Source organism: Talaromyces stipitatus, genomic scaffold (assembly GCF_000003125.1).
Source record: "Talaromyces stipitatus ATCC 10500 scf_1105507295487 genomic scaffold, whole genome shotgun sequence".
In the NCBI taxonomy this organism is placed as follows: Eukaryota; Fungi; Ascomycota; class Eurotiomycetes; order Eurotiales; family Trichocomaceae; genus Talaromyces; species Talaromyces stipitatus.
The window spans coordinates 205,204-223,862 of NW_002990120.1; the positions used below are offsets into that span (position 1 = coordinate 205,204).

Consider the following 18,659-nt stretch of genomic DNA (forward strand, 5'->3'; position numbering starts at 1 on the left):
GTCAGACTCTTAATTGTTGGATTGCTGGGTTTACTCCAGGCCAATCCTGAATAGTAGTTTTACTAGAATGAGTTCTCCGTCTCCCCCCCCCCTCCTCCAATACATCATGTTCCAAAGCCGGGTTTTTATAGATATTTTTGCGGGATGAATTGTAAGTCATCATGAGGGGTAAATTTGGGGGCTATATGATAGAGCTTCTGATTGTTCACCTCGTTTTACTGCTTCCGGACATCCGAATTATCTGATAGTTGTTTGTTGAGGCCAGAAATGCGAGAAAGATTATGTAATTAGCGCACTAGTGCCCTAAGTTATAGGTTTAATCCCTCCGGGCGTAACAAACATCATTCATTCAATCCCTCGTGGAAAGTCACCTTCTCGTGGTGAGGGACGTCAGTAAGCTGGATTGCATGGTCTAGCTGATGTGGAAAACTTTGCAAGTCGAGATTCCGGTGAAAACCCCTTATCGGTTGGAGCGACCGGGCAAGAGGGCTTCACAAGAACACGTCTACACCTTCGGCCGCGTCGACGAGCCTTCTGGTCGTTTGCCTACCTGCCACCAATCGATACTCACCGGATTTTGCTAACAGTAACTCACCTGCCCTACCGGTTCGGCCACGTTTCGATTCACCAGTCCTTCGTTTGCTATCTGGAGTTGTCGCCAGCGAGGCATTCAGCTACTTTAAGCGCTATTTTGAGAAGTACTCTTGGTAAATCGCTACTAAGGGAAGAGGTTCACAAAACTGCACCCAGAATGGATGCGCGGGCAATCCGGTCCCAGAGGGATGGGTTATTGCTTTTGGGGGAATATGACTACAACGACAAGAAGGGAATGTTCAAGACATAACGTATGGGCTAGAGGGGTTTTTGCAGCGGATACAGCTTTTCCTCTCGACATGAGACCATGACCACAGTCTATGCAATGCAGGACAAATAGCGTATTGGAACCCTTTAGGCTTGGTGCCTCGGGCGTAATGAATTTACTACTACTACTACTACTATACTTTATAGACACCTGTGTCCAAGTTTTCTCTCCTTAGATAGACTACAATCAACACACACAGCTACAAGTCCCACTCAGGCTTTCAAATCGGCACTTATTGTTTGATTCTGAAACTAAAAATACCGGGACTATCCCATCCAAACCAATCGGAAATTGCTTTGCTTTTATATTCTTCTTCTTCTCCCCCCTCCTTTCTTTACTTTCCTCCGGCTCAATTCCTCAAAGATCTTACACCGGCCCGTGTGTATACATGTCCTTCCCGTTCTGTCTATGATGTTGTCATTTTCATTAATCATTCCATAGAGCCACATCCGTCGCATCGGTAGCTTGCTATGCAAAAATCATTCTTGCCACATCACTATTCGGTGTAGTCAACCCTTTTGTTACAGGATGATAAGCCGAGAATAACCTCAGTCCACACCCGGAAAGCGCCCTGGTTACCAGCAGCATCCACCCAGGCGAACGACCGCAGAATGCCAAGAAGATGGGCCCAGTTCCAAATTGCCAACTCTTGGCAAAGCCGCTGGACCATAGAAACAAACCAGCGACGATTTGAATTTCGATCCCCAGCGGAAATAGCCGCAATAATACTAGGCCATAGGAGCAATTCTAAGGGTGTTAGTTCTGTTACTGAGCCAATGACGCGCGACAGACTGGTTCTAACCGCAGAGAGCAGGATCTCCCGATTTTTCAAGGACCGCGGAAGAGGAAATGTAACATGAATAGCGTATAAGAGCGCGCTATATCGACACATCAGATAGATATCACGAGATTGATTAATCTCTCTCATAGAGGTGTCCGCTTCATCGAGAATCGATTCAGGAGGATCATTCTGGCTGGGGAGGCTTAGGAGCTGATGGTGGACCAGATTACGACAGTCACCCAGATTCTGCAACATTGAACTGTCACTGGTATGAACAGTATGTAGCGCCTGTGACAGTTGGCATAGGTGTAGGAATACGCTTGTAATGCAACTTTTGACTGGTGGATTTAGTAAACGAAGCTGAGAGAACCCTTGGTTGTACGTGAGATGCCTTGCTAATTCCGGGACCCGCAACATGAGTAATGGCGGGCTGCGAATAAATGGTCGGCCTTCCAGATCATACAGCGGATATGTTGGCTTGGTTAATGTGTTGGCCGCATTCATGAGGTCACATCTTATTTTTTGACATTAGCTAGGTTTCAAGATCAATTGAGCCGAGAAAACGTACAGAGATAAGAGCCACCCAAGACGATAGAGCTTCAGTGTTTGAATACCACCTCGGAGCTGAACGCACTGGTGAACCATACGCCAGTGCGATGGGTGGGTTGGACAAGTGCCGTAGATGTTAAGTGCATGTAGGTCTATGAAAGGGGGTGTGAAGGGAGAGAGATCGCGCTTGGTAGATGCGGCTTTAGGATCGGGATGTGCAGCCAGATAGAGAATACCCATGATCAGACTATCAGAAACACCACTTGATAGATGGCCAGATAGCCGTTCCCGCAACAATCTCAGGGTCATTCCCTTGTATACTAATTGTTCTTTAGATTCGAAGTCGGTGTTTTCTGGTCCGTAGATGATCCTCATACCATCCCGATGGACAGATGAGGCAAAGAGGTAAGCGCATGTTAAGATCTCCCTGTCTGGTTCGGCCATCCATGACATATAGCAGCGTCGCGCGTGGCCGACGTCACGGAATGCCGGCCAGATAACCTTAATCACTAGACGAAACATTAGTATAATTCTTTCTTAGTCAAGCCGAGACTATGGAAAACCGACTATGATAGGTCAACTCGTTATATGCGGGGCCAAGTGCAATAGTATTGGGCATGAACGGATCTAGTCTCCCTGTACTTATAAGCGATTGAGGACTAGGGATCGTTGCAGCATTCGCTGCAGGGTCTCGCGGACCACGAACTGTACTTCCACATTCATTCGTCACTGACACGGAGATACATCCCTTTGGACGAAGAGTTCGTATGTTTCGTCTTATTGTGTCATGTGCTCTAAGAACCATTTCATTCCCCACATCTTGCTGACAGGTAGTACGTGTAGTCGAGACCGCCCTTTGCGCTTGTAACATTTGGTTGAGCTTCAATGCCTGTTCGCTCCGGTATCTTGATAGTCTGTCCGTATAAACGCGTCGCATTAGTGCAGACCGCGCGGATTGCGACTTGTTGTCTGTAGGAGTGCAATTTAATGATGGTCCATCCACAAATATTAGATCTGGCTGCTGGCTATGTGATTTGGTTGTCATTTTAATGGCCGTCAGCAGTACCAGGGGGTACTCGACCACAGAGCACAGAAAGCTGAGCAAATCTCAAGAGGTAGTAACCGCAGGTGACCACAGGGAGGGATGTCTAGCCGTGAGAAGCTGAATAAGAACCCTTGTTGATTTATGACTTGTGGATATCCTACAGGAGAAAGATAACTTGGGATTACGCTTATGCACCATCGCCGAGGGTACGAAAGTCAAATTCTGTACAGTGTGGAGATATACATGATAATTAATTACAGCTAATTACGGTTGGGGCTCTCTTATTTGCTGGTCTAGCTAATCGCTGGTGTAGCTGTGTATGAAAAAGGCCCAAATACGCCCGGATTACACGCTATTTTCTAGCGTATTGCCATCACCTTTGACTCTTAACTAAATTACGGAAGTGGGCGTCAAAAGTTTATATAATGCCAAGCCGCTAAAATATATTAGTAATATATGTCATATATTTTACCTCGTTTTATAAGAATACCTTATTATAGTACCATCAGAGGAGTTCTAGAATTTCCCATATAACTAAAGCTCACACTAAGCCTAAACTGGCAAGACCACCCTCCAGAGTTCAAGAGAATTCGCTCTGGAGTTCAAACATCAACAACTACTCTAATATGGGATGCAGGGTATCAATTCTCTTGGTATATACCCAGAATCTCATTGTATTTGGCCGTAGCAATTATCTAATAGAGGCTTATAACCAATTAAGGAAGGACATGTTGTTAGAAAGACTCGGAGATAAACCGAGGTGCAGACGGTAGCTACGGCGGACTTTATCTACCTCAAGAGCACTAGGGTCCAGGCAATTTTTCCTAGCACCGCCTGCACACTAACTTAATCCTACAACAAATATGGTTAGAAGCCAAATCGCGTAACGCGCTTTGCGTTTCCTCAAGACGCGAATCACGTAATAGTCACCTATTTACCTGATTAGTGCGGTATCATCAACCCTAGTTGATCGTCCCCACCAGTATTTTATCTTTCTGATTCTCTTTAGACAACTTTCAATCAAGTAGCAGACTTGACATATAGGGCTGTTGCGAATACGAATATTCGCAGTGATCAGCAATATTCGTTATTCGCATTCGCAATTCACACATACTGCGAATACGAATGATTATTCGCAATATATCACGTGCAGCAATCAGGTGACGCACAAAGGAGATATCAAACAGCTGAAGATAGCTTTGCCTCTTACTCTTTCCTTTCCTTCTTATGCTTAGTATTCGCGTTAAAAAGCACCAATATGATCAATCCTTCTTCATAGCGACAGGCTCCTGGCATCTCCCAATCTTCTCGTTGAACAATGACCTCTCTATTATTTTCACTTCCACAGATTTGCCTACAGATCTCGATCGTTTCCGCTGGCGATGCAGACTGGTGGAAATCGTCCGAACTACCTCGCTCTAAACGACGGCTATCAGAGCGATGAACCTCCTGAAAACGTGACATCTAGGCTATTTAGGAGTCCAACAGCCCAATTTCCAGGAATAGGCCCAGTATTTCCATCTCAAACCCCTGATCCAACTGAATCAGCAGTCAGTGCTCATATCGATTCTTATCTTGAATCTTTAGATGATGAAGTATTGCCTACAGACTCAGCATCTCAGCTTCCAACTAATGCTATAAGTTCCTAAATTTCCTACGTGTGTGACGGTTCGGCGTGAGGTTATTCGGAAGCGGGGAAGTTGTTCTAGTCACGGATGGGAAGGGTTGTGTTGGATATTTGATACGCTAATTCCAATCCGGATGTCATTACTAATAATATTTCATATACTTTTTTAGACCTTCTTTCAATGCAGAAGCAATATCAGGATCTAATTCCTTGAAGGACCCTTGTAATTCTGAACCTTCAGATAGTAGATCATGAAGTTCATAATAAACTGGGATAGCAAGGCTGATTTGTGGTCTCCGTTTTGACACAAATAATGTAAGTTCATTGAACTTAGTGAGTATGCGATGAATCTGAGATAGACGTTCCCAATTACTATCGGTAAAAGAAGGGATATCGGTCTGTAATGATATAAATTGATTGATTTGAGCTTTAGCCTTGAGGCCATCATCAAGCATCCGGTATGTTGAATTCCAACGATTTTCCACATCATATTGAATATATTTTCCCGAAAGACTCATATATTCACAGACTTGCTTCCATTTTTGTCTTCTTTGAGGACCGCGGTTAATCCAAAGAGTGAGAAATTGAAGCTTTGCTAATGCTGATTGTGCTTGTATATATTCTCCATTTTGAATTCTATCATAGATCTAGCCATGCCCCAAGCAGTACCACCTATAGAAAGAAATATCTATAGAGATAGTCCTCCTAGCGGGTCATTTCCAACCATGAGGACACTTCTATTGGCGCACTATAGCTCTGGATCGTGTTGCTAGTAATGTTGATTATAGCCTCTCTCTGCGCTAAAACAGCGTTGATATCAGCTTCGATCCAGCTTGCTTTGGATAATAGCGCTGTGAGCGGCTCCTGGTTAATAGGTAATAAAGAAGTCACAGTAAAGTATTAACTTCCTATGCCTATTATGAAGAACTGCTAGTAATACACTCTGGGGTAAATATAGACATGGTGGGTGAAGGCACGGGAAGGACCTCTTGGGTTTTTAGGGATCTCTGCATGCTGGCAGATATGGACTCGCATAGTATCTTTAAAAATAGTCACATAGGAACATGTCGCGTTCGAACAGCGGTATCTAGAAAAAAGAGGAAGATTTGGGATAGGAGGACTAGTACATAATAGGAATTGCAGGCTCTCCTTTTGGGATCAATCCAAGGTTTTTTTAACATTTCCTCTAAGATTCGCTGTCGCTGGATCTGAGTTTTAGTTCGATAATCATGGCCATGTTTCTGTGTCAAATGTGCCAGAAGATGGGATGGTGATATCGCATATCGACACGGCTTGCAAATCCAGATCTGGTAATCTGGAACGTACTGGAACAGCTCCATTGGTTAGAAATTGTGTATATAATCACTTTAGGCTTGATAAATAATCAAATAGAGAGATAGAAATTGTATGAACTATCCTTGGATCTGCGATTGAGTTAGAGACAATTATGTATCTCGATATCACTATAAGTCTCCTGTTATGATGGGAATGGAACTTGCCTTCCAGATGACCGATGCTCTTCCGAATGAGTACGGTATGAATGTGGTCAAGGGGATCCTTTGGATAGTGTTTGAGGTGATTCTTTCTTTGTCTCCTTTTTGGTATCCGGCTGATCATGCCCCTGTACAGACTGCAAAAAGACGCGGGGAGAATCGAGCGAGGATTTTAGAAGCCTTTGAAAGTATTCCTGAGACTATTCTGACAATCAACTTCTCCTGTAGTTTGTTGAAACCTACTGCAGAGGATGAGAAACTTCGGCAAGATTTTCATCGTGAACTTGTGAAGCGTATGCCTGAGTTGATTGATATTCTTCTTGGGAGGGCACCCTGTACGAATATCAAGTCCCCCGTATTTATGGTTATCGGTGGTTGACTGGTCGGTTTCGTTATTGCAGGGTTTCAACGAGTCAAAGGTTACATGACACTCAAAGTCAGCGAAACGGCCAAGATTGGTGAGATACTATCCGAGTGGAATCAATACATAACAACCCTCAAGAACCGAGTCATGCAAATGAGGGATAGACTACAGAGCGAGATTGCATACCACAGCGCCGAAGCACATCAGATGGGAGTCCAGACGTACAACAAGCTTGGCACGTTCGATAGTCGCTTTGATGAGATACAATCTATAATTGTGGGCTTGGGGCCAGCGATTATAGCCCAAATGCAGCAAGAGTTTGGAAAGAGACTCCAGCAGCTGGAACGTTCCGTTCAGGCTCGGTCTTTGGGAGCACAGGCGCAGACCATTCTTTTCCAGGGATGGAAAGTTTGATTTCACGGCCAATTACCCCGTTGGCTTTGACATCAATAGCCCGCAGAATAGTAAATCTCCTTTCCCTTTTTCCGTGGATTTAACCTGGGAATAAATTGATTGTAACTCTTAGATCCTGATTTGGAGCGCCAGGAATACGACTTCGCTGGCTCTCAACTATATACCCAACCCACGCATGGCGAATCATACGCGATTATCACACAACTGGAGCTTCTGGGCCTCCTTCGAGTGGGACCTTCTACAGCTCTAGAGGATCTAGAGTTTATCCTGCAACAATCGAACAGAACAACTGAGTTATCACTCCAGCAAGTGTGGTGGCTCAATCGGATGGATGAATTCATCACCTGGTATCGCGAGCCTTGCTCTTCGCTACTCCTAGTCGACGGACACCTCGATACCACGCCATCAGACAGGATCTCGCCCCTGTCGATTTTCGACGCAAGCTTTGTACTCAATCTAGTCCAGAGCCCCTCTCGAATCACATTTTTTTTCTTCGCGGGACTCGTCGACGGTGAGGATGAGGAGAAAGACGCCAATATCAATGATCCATGCGGGCTTATCCGCAGCTTGATTTCTCAACTGCTATCCCACGAGAGCCTTCCCCAGCCTGATCTCCGCTTCCTCACGCAGGAATGGATTGAGCAATGCGAGATGAATAATATTAAAGCTTTGTGTGACCTATTCAAGTGTCTAGTCTTCCAGGTGCCCGCGGATATGCAGGTATTTTGTATTCTTGACGGGTTGGTCGTCTACGAATGTGAACCCCTGTGGAGGGACGAAATAGATTATATGGCCACCCTCTTTCAGCATATGACTCTGAAAACTGGATTCAATGGCATACCTGTAGTTAAGACACTGTTTACGTTCGCTAATAGAAGCTTGCAGATCTCTGATAGAGTCGACATGTACCCGGATATCTGGAAACATGCGACTCTGGCAGCTGGGCATATTGATGTCATGCCTTTGATGATATGAAGCAGGCTTGGCAATAATTAATGAATTAGGCTCGGTGTTGGTTTATATGTGCAATCGAGATTCCTGGCACCGACGCGAACCAAGTGTCGGAACGTTGGTTTACTAGAGCGATGACTAAGCGAAGGCGAGCACTAAACAATACGTTTATTGGTGACCTCACTCAGTCAAGATAGGCAATGTATATATAGTTTGGCCGCACGGGTCACCTGTCGTTGAGGTCTTACGCGCAAAGCGTATGACCACAACGTCAGAGAGGGCCCCGTCCGCGCTCCCTTGGGGAGGCAATTGTCTGTATTGTAATGGCACTATGAATCTATGTACATAGGGAGGTGGGTGGAAAAAATCAAGTCTTGACTGCGTGAGAGATGACGAGCAACTTGTGGAGGGGAGCGGCTGACTCTCGTGAGGCAGTTGTAAGAAGGAAGAACCCCGCAGTACGCAGGACGTTAGGTGAAGACTAATCCGCAGTTGTCAGCGTGCTACACCCGTGGATCTCCCTCCGGCGCGGAACAACTATAATCCGAAAGTCATGTGATCTCCGTAAAGGGGTCAGCGCAGCTGTAGTTAGCTTAGATAACCAATAATAACAACCAGCACATCAACAAGCTTGACGAGGTCACGTGTACCTTCACGTGACCTCTCCTCGGTCCGCGTCGGTGCCAGGAATCTCGATTGCACATATAAACCAACAGGATAAGAATTATCCGGAATTAATTCAAGCGGGAACTAATTATTGCCAACACTGATATGAAGCCTTCTATTTCCTCTTTCGAGATTATAATCTACCTACTATGTGTATGATGTCTGTTTTATGTGCAGCGCAGAGTTATTAATATACAAAGAATCAAAAAGGTGCTTCAAAATCTGACTTTTGCGACCTGAAATCCAGTTGTCATCATGAATGATTCTTCGACTGTAGCTGTTATTCTCTCAACCACTTAAGAATCAACTTCACTTTGATAAAATCATTTTTTGAATAGTCAAGCTATTACTTGAGGGTTTTTGAGGTCTGCTGACGTACGTTGGTACATCCAAAAACATAACTACTGATATTTGATATGACCAACAATCAGAGTAAATTATACTACATGTCTTGAACACAGCCAAAATGGCTATCTCTTTATCTGACCTTCCACTTGAGGTCTTGACAATCATTCTTCGACATGCGCCAGATCTTCCATCAATCTACAAATTCATTTGTGCATCTGCAAGTGCTAACGCAGCATTTCAACTTAGCCCAGCTCGTATTTTAGACCCCGTGATAGAACGCTCTATCCCGGAGTTCAAACATCTAGCGCGCATGATTGCCATTCTAGGCTCATTCTTAGCGATATCACCACATCTTACCTTTGAGCAGCTGGTCGACAAGTACAACAACGATCTACCAGAAGATGTGCTTACTACAGCTTCAGCATCTTTTGCCTTTGCAACTGGAACACCAGGTCCTCGCTACCTAGTTCTTACAGCATACCGCATAGAGATTCTTCAACATATATGCTTCGTCTCTCTTCTCCAAAATATCCATGAAGTGATATGGTACATTCCATCTACGGATAAAAGAGAGCCAAATTCTTATCCAATAAAAGGTAAAAACAATGTCTGCTTTCGAGCGGCTGCCTGGTGGTCGCCATCCTGGGCTGAAAAGATGCGCATTACGCGAGCATACTGGAATAGATGATTTATTGGAACATCAGAGCAATTCGTCCCGACCTACAGGAGACGGAGGATTACACATTTTCTCGCTATCGTGCCAAAATACAGAATATCAACCCCTGCATTGGACCATTTTAATACACATCATGAAATCGAAGAAATGAAGTGTGTGCTGGCAGCAACTCATGAGGTTTTCAATTATGATTACCCTAGTAACAAATTTGCGCCTTTTACTAGTCGGGAATATTCACGGATTTTTCTGGCAGAATGGACACTTTCCACGACTTTCAAGAAAACTTCACACTGGATGTTCGAAGACCCGAAGCCTGTGACAGAATCCAAAGAGGAGTTGCATAATGGGCAATTACGCCTAAGCGTTGACGAGTTGAACAGTAGCTACAGGTTTTCTTATTGGTCTACCTGGTTTAATAACTGGATTACCAGGCTCATAAAGTCGGGCGGCTATGACCCCCAATTTCCGGACTACCTTGATCTCTGTATCTGGGACTACAAACGACAAGGTTACCTCGGACTTGCACATATGGATGATAGGTTCATCGATCCGCTATTGGGTCCTTTGAGGAGCTCTGAAACCCATTTTACATGGTCACTGCTATAGTGAAAATCGTAATCAACACAACAGGCACCAAGATATAATGGTTCAGGTAGCCAAGCGGAGGAAGACTGTGTTGAAGAAGCTTCATCTGCACATCTTCCCGCGGCAAGAAGATGCCAGTTGCGTGAGTAACCATCCTCGATCTTCGTTCTGGATGTTCCGGACGCTGTAGGAGATATGCAACGGGAATCCAGAGATTGCTAAGAGCTAAATAGGCAATATGTAGCATAGGCGGCCATGCTACCGTCGTGAGCAATGTCATGAGCAAGGTTTGAGGAGTAGTAGAACTACCAGCGGCGTAGTCGCTGCTCAATGCTCCGTAGAATGAAAGCAGAAATGTGCTTAAGATCGCAAAGAAAAGGAAGACGCTATAGAGAAGTCCGTTGTTTAACAAATCTTTGCGCAGCTTTTTGTATTTTGAAAGTTCCATCATGCGGTTCCATGAGTTAGCGCTGCTGCCGGTGACGAAAGAACCCTTCGGTTTATTCGAGACGCAGTGGAATCGAATGATCGCAAGGATATGGGCTAGGTGAAATGTTAGCCTGGTGTCTGCTACTAAACTTCCATGGAATCAGATGTCGAATACTTACTGCTTGCCAGCCAGCTGTTCTCCAAATGGGCAAAGGGCGCGATGCGAAACCCCGTATGGGCGGCCTGTACCAATCCATGAGTCCAAGTCAAGGCAACATGCAACACAGCCAAAACGACCTGAATCTGTACTATCAATGACGAGCTCGCTGGAATCAGATTTCCTGAAGCAAAAAGTATGGGAACAGCAGCGAATCCGACCATGTAGCCGACCAATCCGAGGATAATGAGCACTCCATTAAAGGTGATACTCCATTGCAGATGTCGCGGAATGGCCTGGTTTGCATCGGAAAACAACACGGACGGCTGTTGCGAATGTCCAAGCTGCCATCTGTTCCTTTGGGCAATATGGCCATCCAATGAAGACGGCACCAACCCAAATTGTAAGGGTTCCAGCACCTGAAGCGTCCGATATCCGAGCCCCTGCAGCATTAAGGAGAGCTGCCAATCCTCAGAAAAGGAAAAGGTTGGATATCCGCCGACATCAACGATGGCTTTGCGACGAAAAACGGCACCGGACCCTGCATCAATAGCTGCAGCCATCCGATCAAGCTCAGAATTATGGCATGTGTAAAAGTGTGCGCGGGACTGTTGCAACGAGTCGCCATCTGGCAAATTGTAGTAGTATTGCCGTGTTGTGAGTAAAGCAGCCTGGGGATCTCTAAGCAGATGAGGCAGCGTCGCTCGTAAAAAATCAGATTTGGGCACACAGTCAGCATCCAGGACCGCGCAAAATTCCGGCTGGGCCTCAGGCTGCAACTCGAAAAGCGCATAGTTGAGGTTTCCAGCTTTGGCAAAGACACGACCGGACTGCTGTCCCCGCGTGTGATAAGACAGGTGAGGCCATTGGGAGCGTAGGCTTGCAACAGCATCACGCAGCGCATTCGAAGCTCCGTCATCTAGCAGGAGTACTCGGAAATGGATGGTTGGATAGTCCATGGAGCAAGCCGCGTGGACAGTATCCAGAACCACGTCCGTTGGCTCTCCACAACAGGGGATCAGGACATTGACTCGAGGCAAATGGTCGTTACCAAGGAGTCGAAGTCTGTCCCTAGGACGGCTTTGACCTGACTTGCTTGCTGATACCGTGAGAAACTGGTCATGGCGGGGTATACCTTGCAAAGAGTCAGTTTTTATCAACATGTATCACCTGAATTTGTTCTTGACTTACGAGCGAAGATATACTCGACAAGAAGCATGAGCCATATTTGCCATGTCTGTTGCGGTGTAGTGATCACTAATAGCAAGCGCACAAGGAAATAGAGCTGAAAGGCCCAGATAGCAGCCTGGGATATGAAATAGAGCGCCTTTCGGTACTTTAGACTAAAGCGAATGTGATCATCTGGTGGAAGTTCCAGTATGTCATACTCATGTTTCGATAGCATTGCGGGGCAATGATCAAGCAATTGATTATTCTTTGCCGGTATTGACTTCAGAGGCACTTGTACGTTCGCACTTCTCAAAGGCTTTGCTGAATATTTCCTGGAAACGAAACCAAGATGGTTCTCTAAAGCTCCCTCATGATGTTCAAGGTTTAGAAATCATTGAACAAGTGGCAGGGGGTCCAAAACATCCAAATAGAATATCTAAAAATGTTGTGGCTCTATTCCCCTGAATGTCCGTGTCGGTGTGCGTGTGGCTTGTCTACATGCTGGTCGATTGGCTGGCTTAGAATAGTGTTTACGTGTTGATCCACTACCGGTAACGTCCGGATCGGGCTAATATGAAGTTTCACGATGAATTTTCTGGCTAAGAAATGATATTTTCCCTCATCGTTCTGGCATCTGGAGAAAGAGTTGTCGGAAATTGGAAAGAATGGTTACTTTGGTATAGGGCCACGATTTAGGCACACCCGCGTATCATACAACCACACCCCATCTCCTAGTCGGGTGTTACGGGCTAGTCCCGCCTAAGGCCCACTATAAGGGCATATTTGAATAGAAAACGTAACATAAGGAAAGGAAAGAGAAAGAAAACAACAAGTTCTTCACGCGCGTACAATCTTATATAGGCAAGGGGAATCCAGGTTAGACCTCGAGAGGAATCGCGACTCTCTAGATTCGATTCCGGTTTGGAACCGCCAAGGTCCAAGACTTTGGGGTCGAACCTCAGGTTCCACAAACAAGACAAACAGGTGAGTCCTATGATTTGTATAATTTTATGTAGATCTAGCCTGTATTTTTGCGTTTTCAGATTACGCGCAGAATGGGATTAGAGGACTGTCACAACATAACTTTTGATAACTGAATACTAGACAACATGAATTTTAAGCTCAATACTATCTATTTGCTCTTCTATGGCTTCAGGTACTCCCATACCATCATCCTGTTTAGAGCGCTTTATAACTCTCCCTGACTTGCGCCTTTGAGTACTACTCTGATCACACAGGTGGGTATTATCAGGTAAGGGAATCTCATCCTCTTCATTTCCTTCTTTATCTTCTTCTTCCTCTTCCTCCATATTAATTGTAGGAGCTGCCTGTCAAGGTCTCTTACCAAGCGCAACTGCGGTTAGAGATTGTATTGGTTGCATTGGAACATCCCAGGGATCTTCTTCTATATCACTTATTGGATTGAATTCGGGGTCTCAAACTTTATTAGCAGCATTTTCCTCAGTCCGCGTCTGAATCTCTTGTGTAGAGATATATTCTTCTAATAGTGTAAGCTGTTCAGATTCAATGTCAAACCTAGATATACACATAAACATTATTAGGTCCTGGATTATTTTTGACTTTAAAGACCCTCGGCGGTAATGGTAGATATCACGAGCTGAGTTAAATAGTCGTCCCACACCTAAACCAGTAGCAGGAATAGCAAGAATATCCTAGGCAAGATGGGCAAGTACTAGGAAGTTATGTTCATTCTCCCAGAATACACGCGGACTACATGGTTTGGTCGGACCTATGGATAATTTTAGTAAAGAAGAGTCAAAAGAGAATATAAAATAGCTTACTGCTTCTAAGATATTGTGTGAGTTCGTCATTTGTATTGGCCTCTAGTTGAAGGGGCAGTTGTAAAGCAAGTGCCATGTCAAGATTAGAGATATGCGCGGCTGTGGATTGAATATATGATGCAGGCTGTGTAGCCTGTGCTTCCAGGTATCGCTGTTGATAAGACTCAAAATATTTCTCTATATGTGGGTTCGCTTCTGCACATGTGCATACAAGTAGCTTAGTAACCAATTGGTAAAGTCATATTCTTCTGATTGTCTGTCTCTTCTCTTAATGAGACCCCGACGCGGTCTATATAGTCCTTGCTTGACGAGGTCACGTGTACATTCACGTGACCTCTCCTTGGTTCGCGTCGGTGCCAGGAATCTCGATTGCACCTATAAACCAACACTATACTTTTCCAATATTGTATACAGAATTTCTCACCCTAATCCTTCCCTGTGAAGAACTGGAGTTTATAATACGGAGCAATAATCATAGCAATAGCATAGATATTATCAAAGACCTTATCAGTTTCCATGTAGTAGTCTGACAGCTTTTGTTTTGCGTGTCTAAGGGCTGAGAGCATGGTTGCTTTCCATTTTGTCTTCTTGCGTGCAAGCTGTGTAATTAACTTTTCTAGATGGCTAAATAATAGATTATAAATAGTAAAAACTGAATGGATAGTCGTTTCCTTAGTCTTCGAGAGGCAGGTTGTGTAATAATAGAATAGCTTTGTGAGCGAAAGGAGGTAATTAATTTGCCGCTATTTATTTCCTAAATGTCTGTTCTGGTGAAAGCGTGGCCCGTTTTGTCGTCGAGAGACGCTGCTTTAAGCGTCGCTTTCACCAGGGGGCCCCACCTCGTCACGGCCGCTAGACAGGGAATACGGCACCACGACTTGGTCCATTTCTGGCCTTCCCCCATATCGTCGTTTCCTCGTTCTACCATCACCTCACATTCAGTGGTCAAACCGGAAAGCAGTCTGAACAGACAGCACCGCTACCATGTCGTTGCGTCGAGACCGTGCGAAATGCGAAAAGGCGCCTTTGCGATTGCTCTTTCTCGGCGGCTCGCTGACGCTGTTGGTGGGCCCTGGAGGTGAACCGACCTGAATCGATTTCGACCACGCTTTTCTGAGGGCCTCAAATCGTGACCGGCTGGTGAGGCCGAATATGGCTTCACGCCATCCCATTTCCCTCGTTCCAGCTAAAACGCTTAGCCTTGCCGCCATGTTCCTCTTACCTTCTCGTCCTTCCATCTCTACGAACTCGGCCCTCCCTCTCGTCCACGTCCCGCAACCTCATCTCACGGTTCGATATGGGTCGTCGAAAGATTTTGGGAACAGTCACGCTGCAATCGGGGGGCTCGTACACAGGGTGGTCGGCTTCTGGCGTCTGTTCCCGCGAGGTCTTGCAGCAGAAATTTGATCAAGCTCTGACGGAGACTCGTGCGACCACGCTTTACGCCGAGACAACAAAATGCCATATCGAACGGATGGAAAAGTATTGGACCGAGTCTGTATTCTCTACCCGTATAATCTGGGCACGCTACTGACGAGACCAGATATTGTGCTATCTTCGCTCTTGAGCCACACGAGACACTGAGAGAGTGTCAGACTGCTCGCATAGAGAACTTCCTCCACTGGATAGTGACAACCTGCACGATCAAGAAAACAAGCACTGTCACAACCTACTGGCGGCAACTGAGCCAGCTACACATCACTTGGTGGCAATGTCGGGTCTCACCCCAAACTCTGAAAGAGGTCTTCGTGGTATGAGCCCTGAAATATCCGCCACTTCTGCATAACAGCCTTGGTGTTGACTCCGTCCTAGTTCATTGAAGGTTCTTTGACGAAAGAATATGGCTTGGATAACACCGAAAGTGAGAAGCCACTGCTCGAGGCCGAAGAATTTATCGAGGTCATACAGTATCACTGGGCCGCTGACATCAACGTCTTTCCCAACGAGCGACAACGTGTCCAGGTTGCGGCCATTCTCCTGCTGGCCGCTTACACTGGCTCGCGGCCGGGGGCACTTCTCAACATCACCTATCGTGACCTACGCCTGTATGTGGAGAAGCACCGCAAGACTGGCAAGCATGAGCTAAAGCTTGCGGTAACACTGACGAAAATTAAATCCGGGCAGAAGCGGAAACGGCCGTAAGTAATTGATATCCGTTAGATTTCGCAAACATGACTGAACACAATCGTACGTGGTAGCAAAACCTACCTTTTCCATCTTGATGAGAACCCGGTGTTTGCATCATCACCCACATGATTAGCATTGCCTTCGAGGACGAGGCTTACAATGCGCCAAAGGATTTCTCCCCAAGACATCTATTCGCGCTGAGAGCGAAGAAAGGGCCTTGTCAAATTGTGCCTTGGAAGCAAAAAATGCTCGACATTCCTGTCTTCCGCAGGGCTATCAAGACCAAAGACGGTGTAGAAACCTCTAAAGATGCGCCTCTCCCATACAACCAGTATCATGGTTGGCTCGTTCTTCTCGGAGTTGCCCTAGGCTTTATCTACACCTTGACGACGTATTGTCTGCGAAGAGCATTAGGCAATGCTATCAATGGTAAGACTCGCAATGGTAAGACTCGCAATGGATTAGTACCCTTCTTAGACGAACCGTCCCTCACTGACCTGATGTAGATGATCCTAACTCGAACGCGGCGGTGCGAAATCTAGTCCTTGATCATGGCACCGGATCTGAGATCTTCGAACGCAACTATATCTCACGGACGATTCGTTACTTTACCCAAGATCAGTTCTGGGGAAGAAGCTCTGATCATGAGTCTGCAAGGACTGCGAGCCAGATCGGCCTGCTCCGAGATCCTGATCGACCGAGGAAACTCAGCGCCGAACAAGGACAGCAGGTACGACAAGACCCTGAGGTCCGAGAATTAGCCGCTGTCCGGGGTCGGTTACGCGCTCAGATCGAGGAAGTATTCGGTGTGATCGAAATGGCGAAGGGAGAACCAATCTATAATGACTACCAAGCCGTGAAGGCGTCCCTTGCCGCTACTATCCGAAAGAAAGAGCGGGCGTTGCTGAAGCGGATTCAGGAGGAGTACGACTTGAATGCCCCCGTGTTGGCTATCCAGCAGCAATTGAATGGGGAACAATCTGACGATGACGACGATGACGATAAAGGAGGTATTCCCACTGAAACGGTCCCCATTCGGATCGCTGAAAGACGCTACATCGCAGAATGTGCGGTGCGGGACCCATCTGTACTCCGTGATCAGAAAGGTTATGCCTTCCATGTTGAGTTCTCCACCAATCTGATTGCATTATGTAAACGGAGAGATCGCCGCCAGGTGACAACCAGGTGCTCTCCAGAGCTGGCTTCCGTCAAGACTACTTTGGATTCGCCACGGCTGCCCGAGAGAGAACCCATCGTCAAGCGTGACAATCCACTGAAGTGCCAAGACTGGCAGTGTCTTTTTTGTCTAGCCAGTTACGACCTTCCTTTGGAGGAGCGAAAACGCAAGTACAAAAGGAAATATACGCTTCAGAAACACGTCGATCGATGTCGTCTCGAATATTACGGTCCTGACGATCCCATCCCTTGCCCTGATGGTCATGCGTGCGTGGACTGATTCTGAACGGAAAGAACGAGCTGAAAGCGCACTTTATACATGTGCATGACTGCATTTTGTAGATTGAGTCCATCAACTTCTATGATTGATTGACGTCTTCACACTCCAGAGCCGAGATAGTATGCATTACTTCTCAATCTAGGCATGATACGCCTCTGCTAACCTATGATTGCACAGCCATCGCTCCCTATTTCTACTAGCCATGGTTGATGCATCTGGAAACCCACCCGATTGGTCCGCGATGTGCAATGTATCATCTTTTTCAGTTAGTCGATCGTGGGCTAAGACTAGAAATAACCAATCAGCATTTCTACGCCGAATCGGTCCCATCATACTACGTAGTAGTTAACTAACTTATAGTTAGATTAAGGACCTGCTGACCAGTGGATGATAATCCCCGGTAATTGAATCAACGAAATGCCGATACTTCCCACAGTCTATTATTTTCACGTGGTTACATGCAAGGCCCAGGTAGCTCGCATTCTGTTATGCACCATTCGTATAATAGGCCAGCTGATTCATTGGTCTTATTTCAGACAAATAATCCTAGACGATCTTGAACATCACTTTTTTTCGCCTTGTTGTGTATGAATTTCTCCACAGGAAGCTCGTCTGGAATGGAGGATAAAATAGGGAAGCTATACGTACACACCCGGGAATTCTGCATCCACACCCTCTAACCGTATTCGGTAATAATTTGATCACGTGCATAGATCTTTACTAGTGAACAACTACACGTCTATCATATTGTTGTAAAACAAGTCAGGTACTCGTCAATGTTGCTTATTTACGTAGTAAATACAAGTATATGTCGGAACGTGAATATCAAACCCTACACGTTTTGGCACCAGATATAGTTAGTCTGACGCGGCACGTGCGTGCCGTGTATATCTAGCTAGCTATCCCCGTCCGCCTCAGTAGCCCAACGACATTTTAGCGCCTATATCAGCGGTATCTCGACGACCTCCATTCTACCTGCCCTGTCCCCTTCCCCTTCCCCTTCCCCTTCCCCTTCCCCTTCCCCTACTCCAAATTCCTTACCCCCTTCACCCCCTCCCTCACGTCCCCTCTCAGGTCTTGAACAGTCGACTTATGCGACTATTACCCAATATGCCCCGGTCAAATCAACTCCTACTACTCACTCCAAAGCCCATGTT

The 18,659-nt window shown here is 45.9% G+C and overlaps 9 protein-coding genes across 9 annotated transcripts in view, besides 4 other annotated features; 4 read left to right on the plus strand and 5 right to left on the minus strand.

Moving 5' to 3' along the window:
* Positions 1 to 394: 394 nt before the first annotated feature.
* TSTA_052710 (uncharacterized protein) lies at positions 395 to 3,237 on the minus strand (the record flags this gene model as incomplete). Its single annotated transcript, XM_002486816.1, has 6 exons — positions 395 to 674; positions 815 to 1,012; positions 1,201 to 1,330; positions 1,360 to 2,157; positions 2,212 to 2,701; positions 2,760 to 3,237. 6 exons carry the CDS (start codon positions 3,235 to 3,237, stop codon positions 492 to 494), a joined length of 2,277 nt encoding a protein of 758 aa, XP_002486861.1. The 3' UTR covers positions 395 to 491.
* Positions 979 to 998: a microsatellite.
* Positions 3,238 to 4,706: 1,469 nt separating the features above from the next.
* Positions 4,707 to 5,319, minus strand: TSTA_052720 (uncharacterized protein; the record flags this gene model as incomplete). The annotated part of the gene is made up of 2 exons (XM_002486817.1): positions 4,707 to 4,767; positions 5,027 to 5,319. 2 exons carry the CDS (start codon positions 5,317 to 5,319, stop codon positions 4,707 to 4,709), a joined length of 354 nt encoding a protein of 117 aa, XP_002486862.1.
* Positions 5,011 to 5,466: a mobile genetic element.
* An 880-nt stretch (positions 5,467 to 6,346) lies between these two features.
* TSTA_052730 (uncharacterized protein) lies at positions 6,347 to 8,110 on the plus strand (the record flags this gene model as incomplete). The annotated part of the gene is made up of 4 exons (XM_002486818.1): positions 6,347 to 6,692; positions 6,759 to 7,083; positions 7,121 to 7,185; positions 7,248 to 8,110. The coding sequence occupies 4 exons, from the start codon at positions 6,347 to 6,349 to the stop codon at positions 8,108 to 8,110; spliced, it is 1,599 nt and encodes a 532-aa protein (XP_002486863.1).
* Positions 8,111 to 10,346: 2,236 nt separating this feature from the next.
* TSTA_052740 (glycosyl transferase, putative) lies at positions 10,347 to 12,352 on the minus strand (the record flags this gene model as incomplete). Its single annotated transcript, XM_002486819.1, has 3 exons — positions 10,347 to 10,904; positions 10,970 to 12,082; positions 12,139 to 12,352. 3 exons carry the CDS (start codon positions 12,350 to 12,352, stop codon positions 10,363 to 10,365), a joined length of 1,869 nt encoding a protein of 622 aa, XP_002486864.1. The 3' UTR covers positions 10,347 to 10,362.
* A 1,028-nt stretch (positions 12,353 to 13,380) lies between these two features.
* Positions 13,381 to 13,424: a sequence feature (CT-rich).
* A 366-nt stretch (positions 13,425 to 13,790) lies between these two features.
* On the minus strand, positions 13,791 to 13,995 carry TSTA_052750 (uncharacterized protein; the record flags this gene model as incomplete). Its single annotated transcript, XM_002486820.1, has 2 exons — positions 13,791 to 13,867; positions 13,920 to 13,995. 2 exons carry the CDS (start codon positions 13,993 to 13,995, stop codon positions 13,791 to 13,793), a joined length of 153 nt encoding a protein of 50 aa, XP_002486865.1.
* Positions 13,996 to 14,344: 349 nt separating this feature from the next.
* Positions 14,345 to 15,130, minus strand: TSTA_052760 (uncharacterized protein; the record flags this gene model as incomplete). Its single annotated transcript, XM_002486821.1, has 2 exons — positions 14,345 to 14,543; positions 14,871 to 15,130. The coding sequence occupies 2 exons, from the start codon at positions 15,128 to 15,130 to the stop codon at positions 14,345 to 14,347; spliced, it is 459 nt and encodes a 152-aa protein (XP_002486866.1).
* Positions 15,131 to 15,216: 86 nt separating this feature from the next.
* TSTA_052770 (uncharacterized protein) lies at positions 15,217 to 16,061 on the plus strand (the record flags this gene model as incomplete). The annotated part of the gene is made up of 3 exons (XM_002486822.1): positions 15,217 to 15,413; positions 15,463 to 15,670; positions 15,732 to 16,061. 3 exons carry the CDS (start codon positions 15,217 to 15,219, stop codon positions 16,059 to 16,061), a joined length of 735 nt encoding a protein of 244 aa, XP_002486867.1.
* Positions 16,062 to 16,171: 110 nt separating this feature from the next.
* Positions 16,172 to 17,520, plus strand: TSTA_052780 (uncharacterized protein; the record flags this gene model as incomplete). The annotated part of the gene is made up of 2 exons (XM_002486823.1): positions 16,172 to 16,490; positions 16,553 to 17,520. The coding sequence occupies 2 exons, from the start codon at positions 16,172 to 16,174 to the stop codon at positions 17,500 to 17,502; spliced, it is 1,269 nt and encodes a 422-aa protein (XP_002486868.1). The 3' UTR covers positions 17,503 to 17,520.
* A 790-nt stretch (positions 17,521 to 18,310) lies between these two features.
* Positions 18,311 to 18,659, plus strand: part of TSTA_052790 (uncharacterized protein) — a gene marked incomplete at both ends in the record, with an annotated part of 478 nt that continues 129 nt past the window's right edge. The window contains 2 exons of the mRNA XM_002486824.1: positions 18,311 to 18,358; positions 18,588 to 18,659. The exon at positions 18,588 to 18,659 is cut by the window's right edge and continues 5 nt beyond it. Of these exons, the coding sequence (XP_002486869.1) occupies positions 18,311 to 18,358; positions 18,588 to 18,659 (120 nt within the window). The remainder of the gene's footprint in view (positions 18,359 to 18,587) is intronic.
* Positions 18,487 to 18,527: a microsatellite.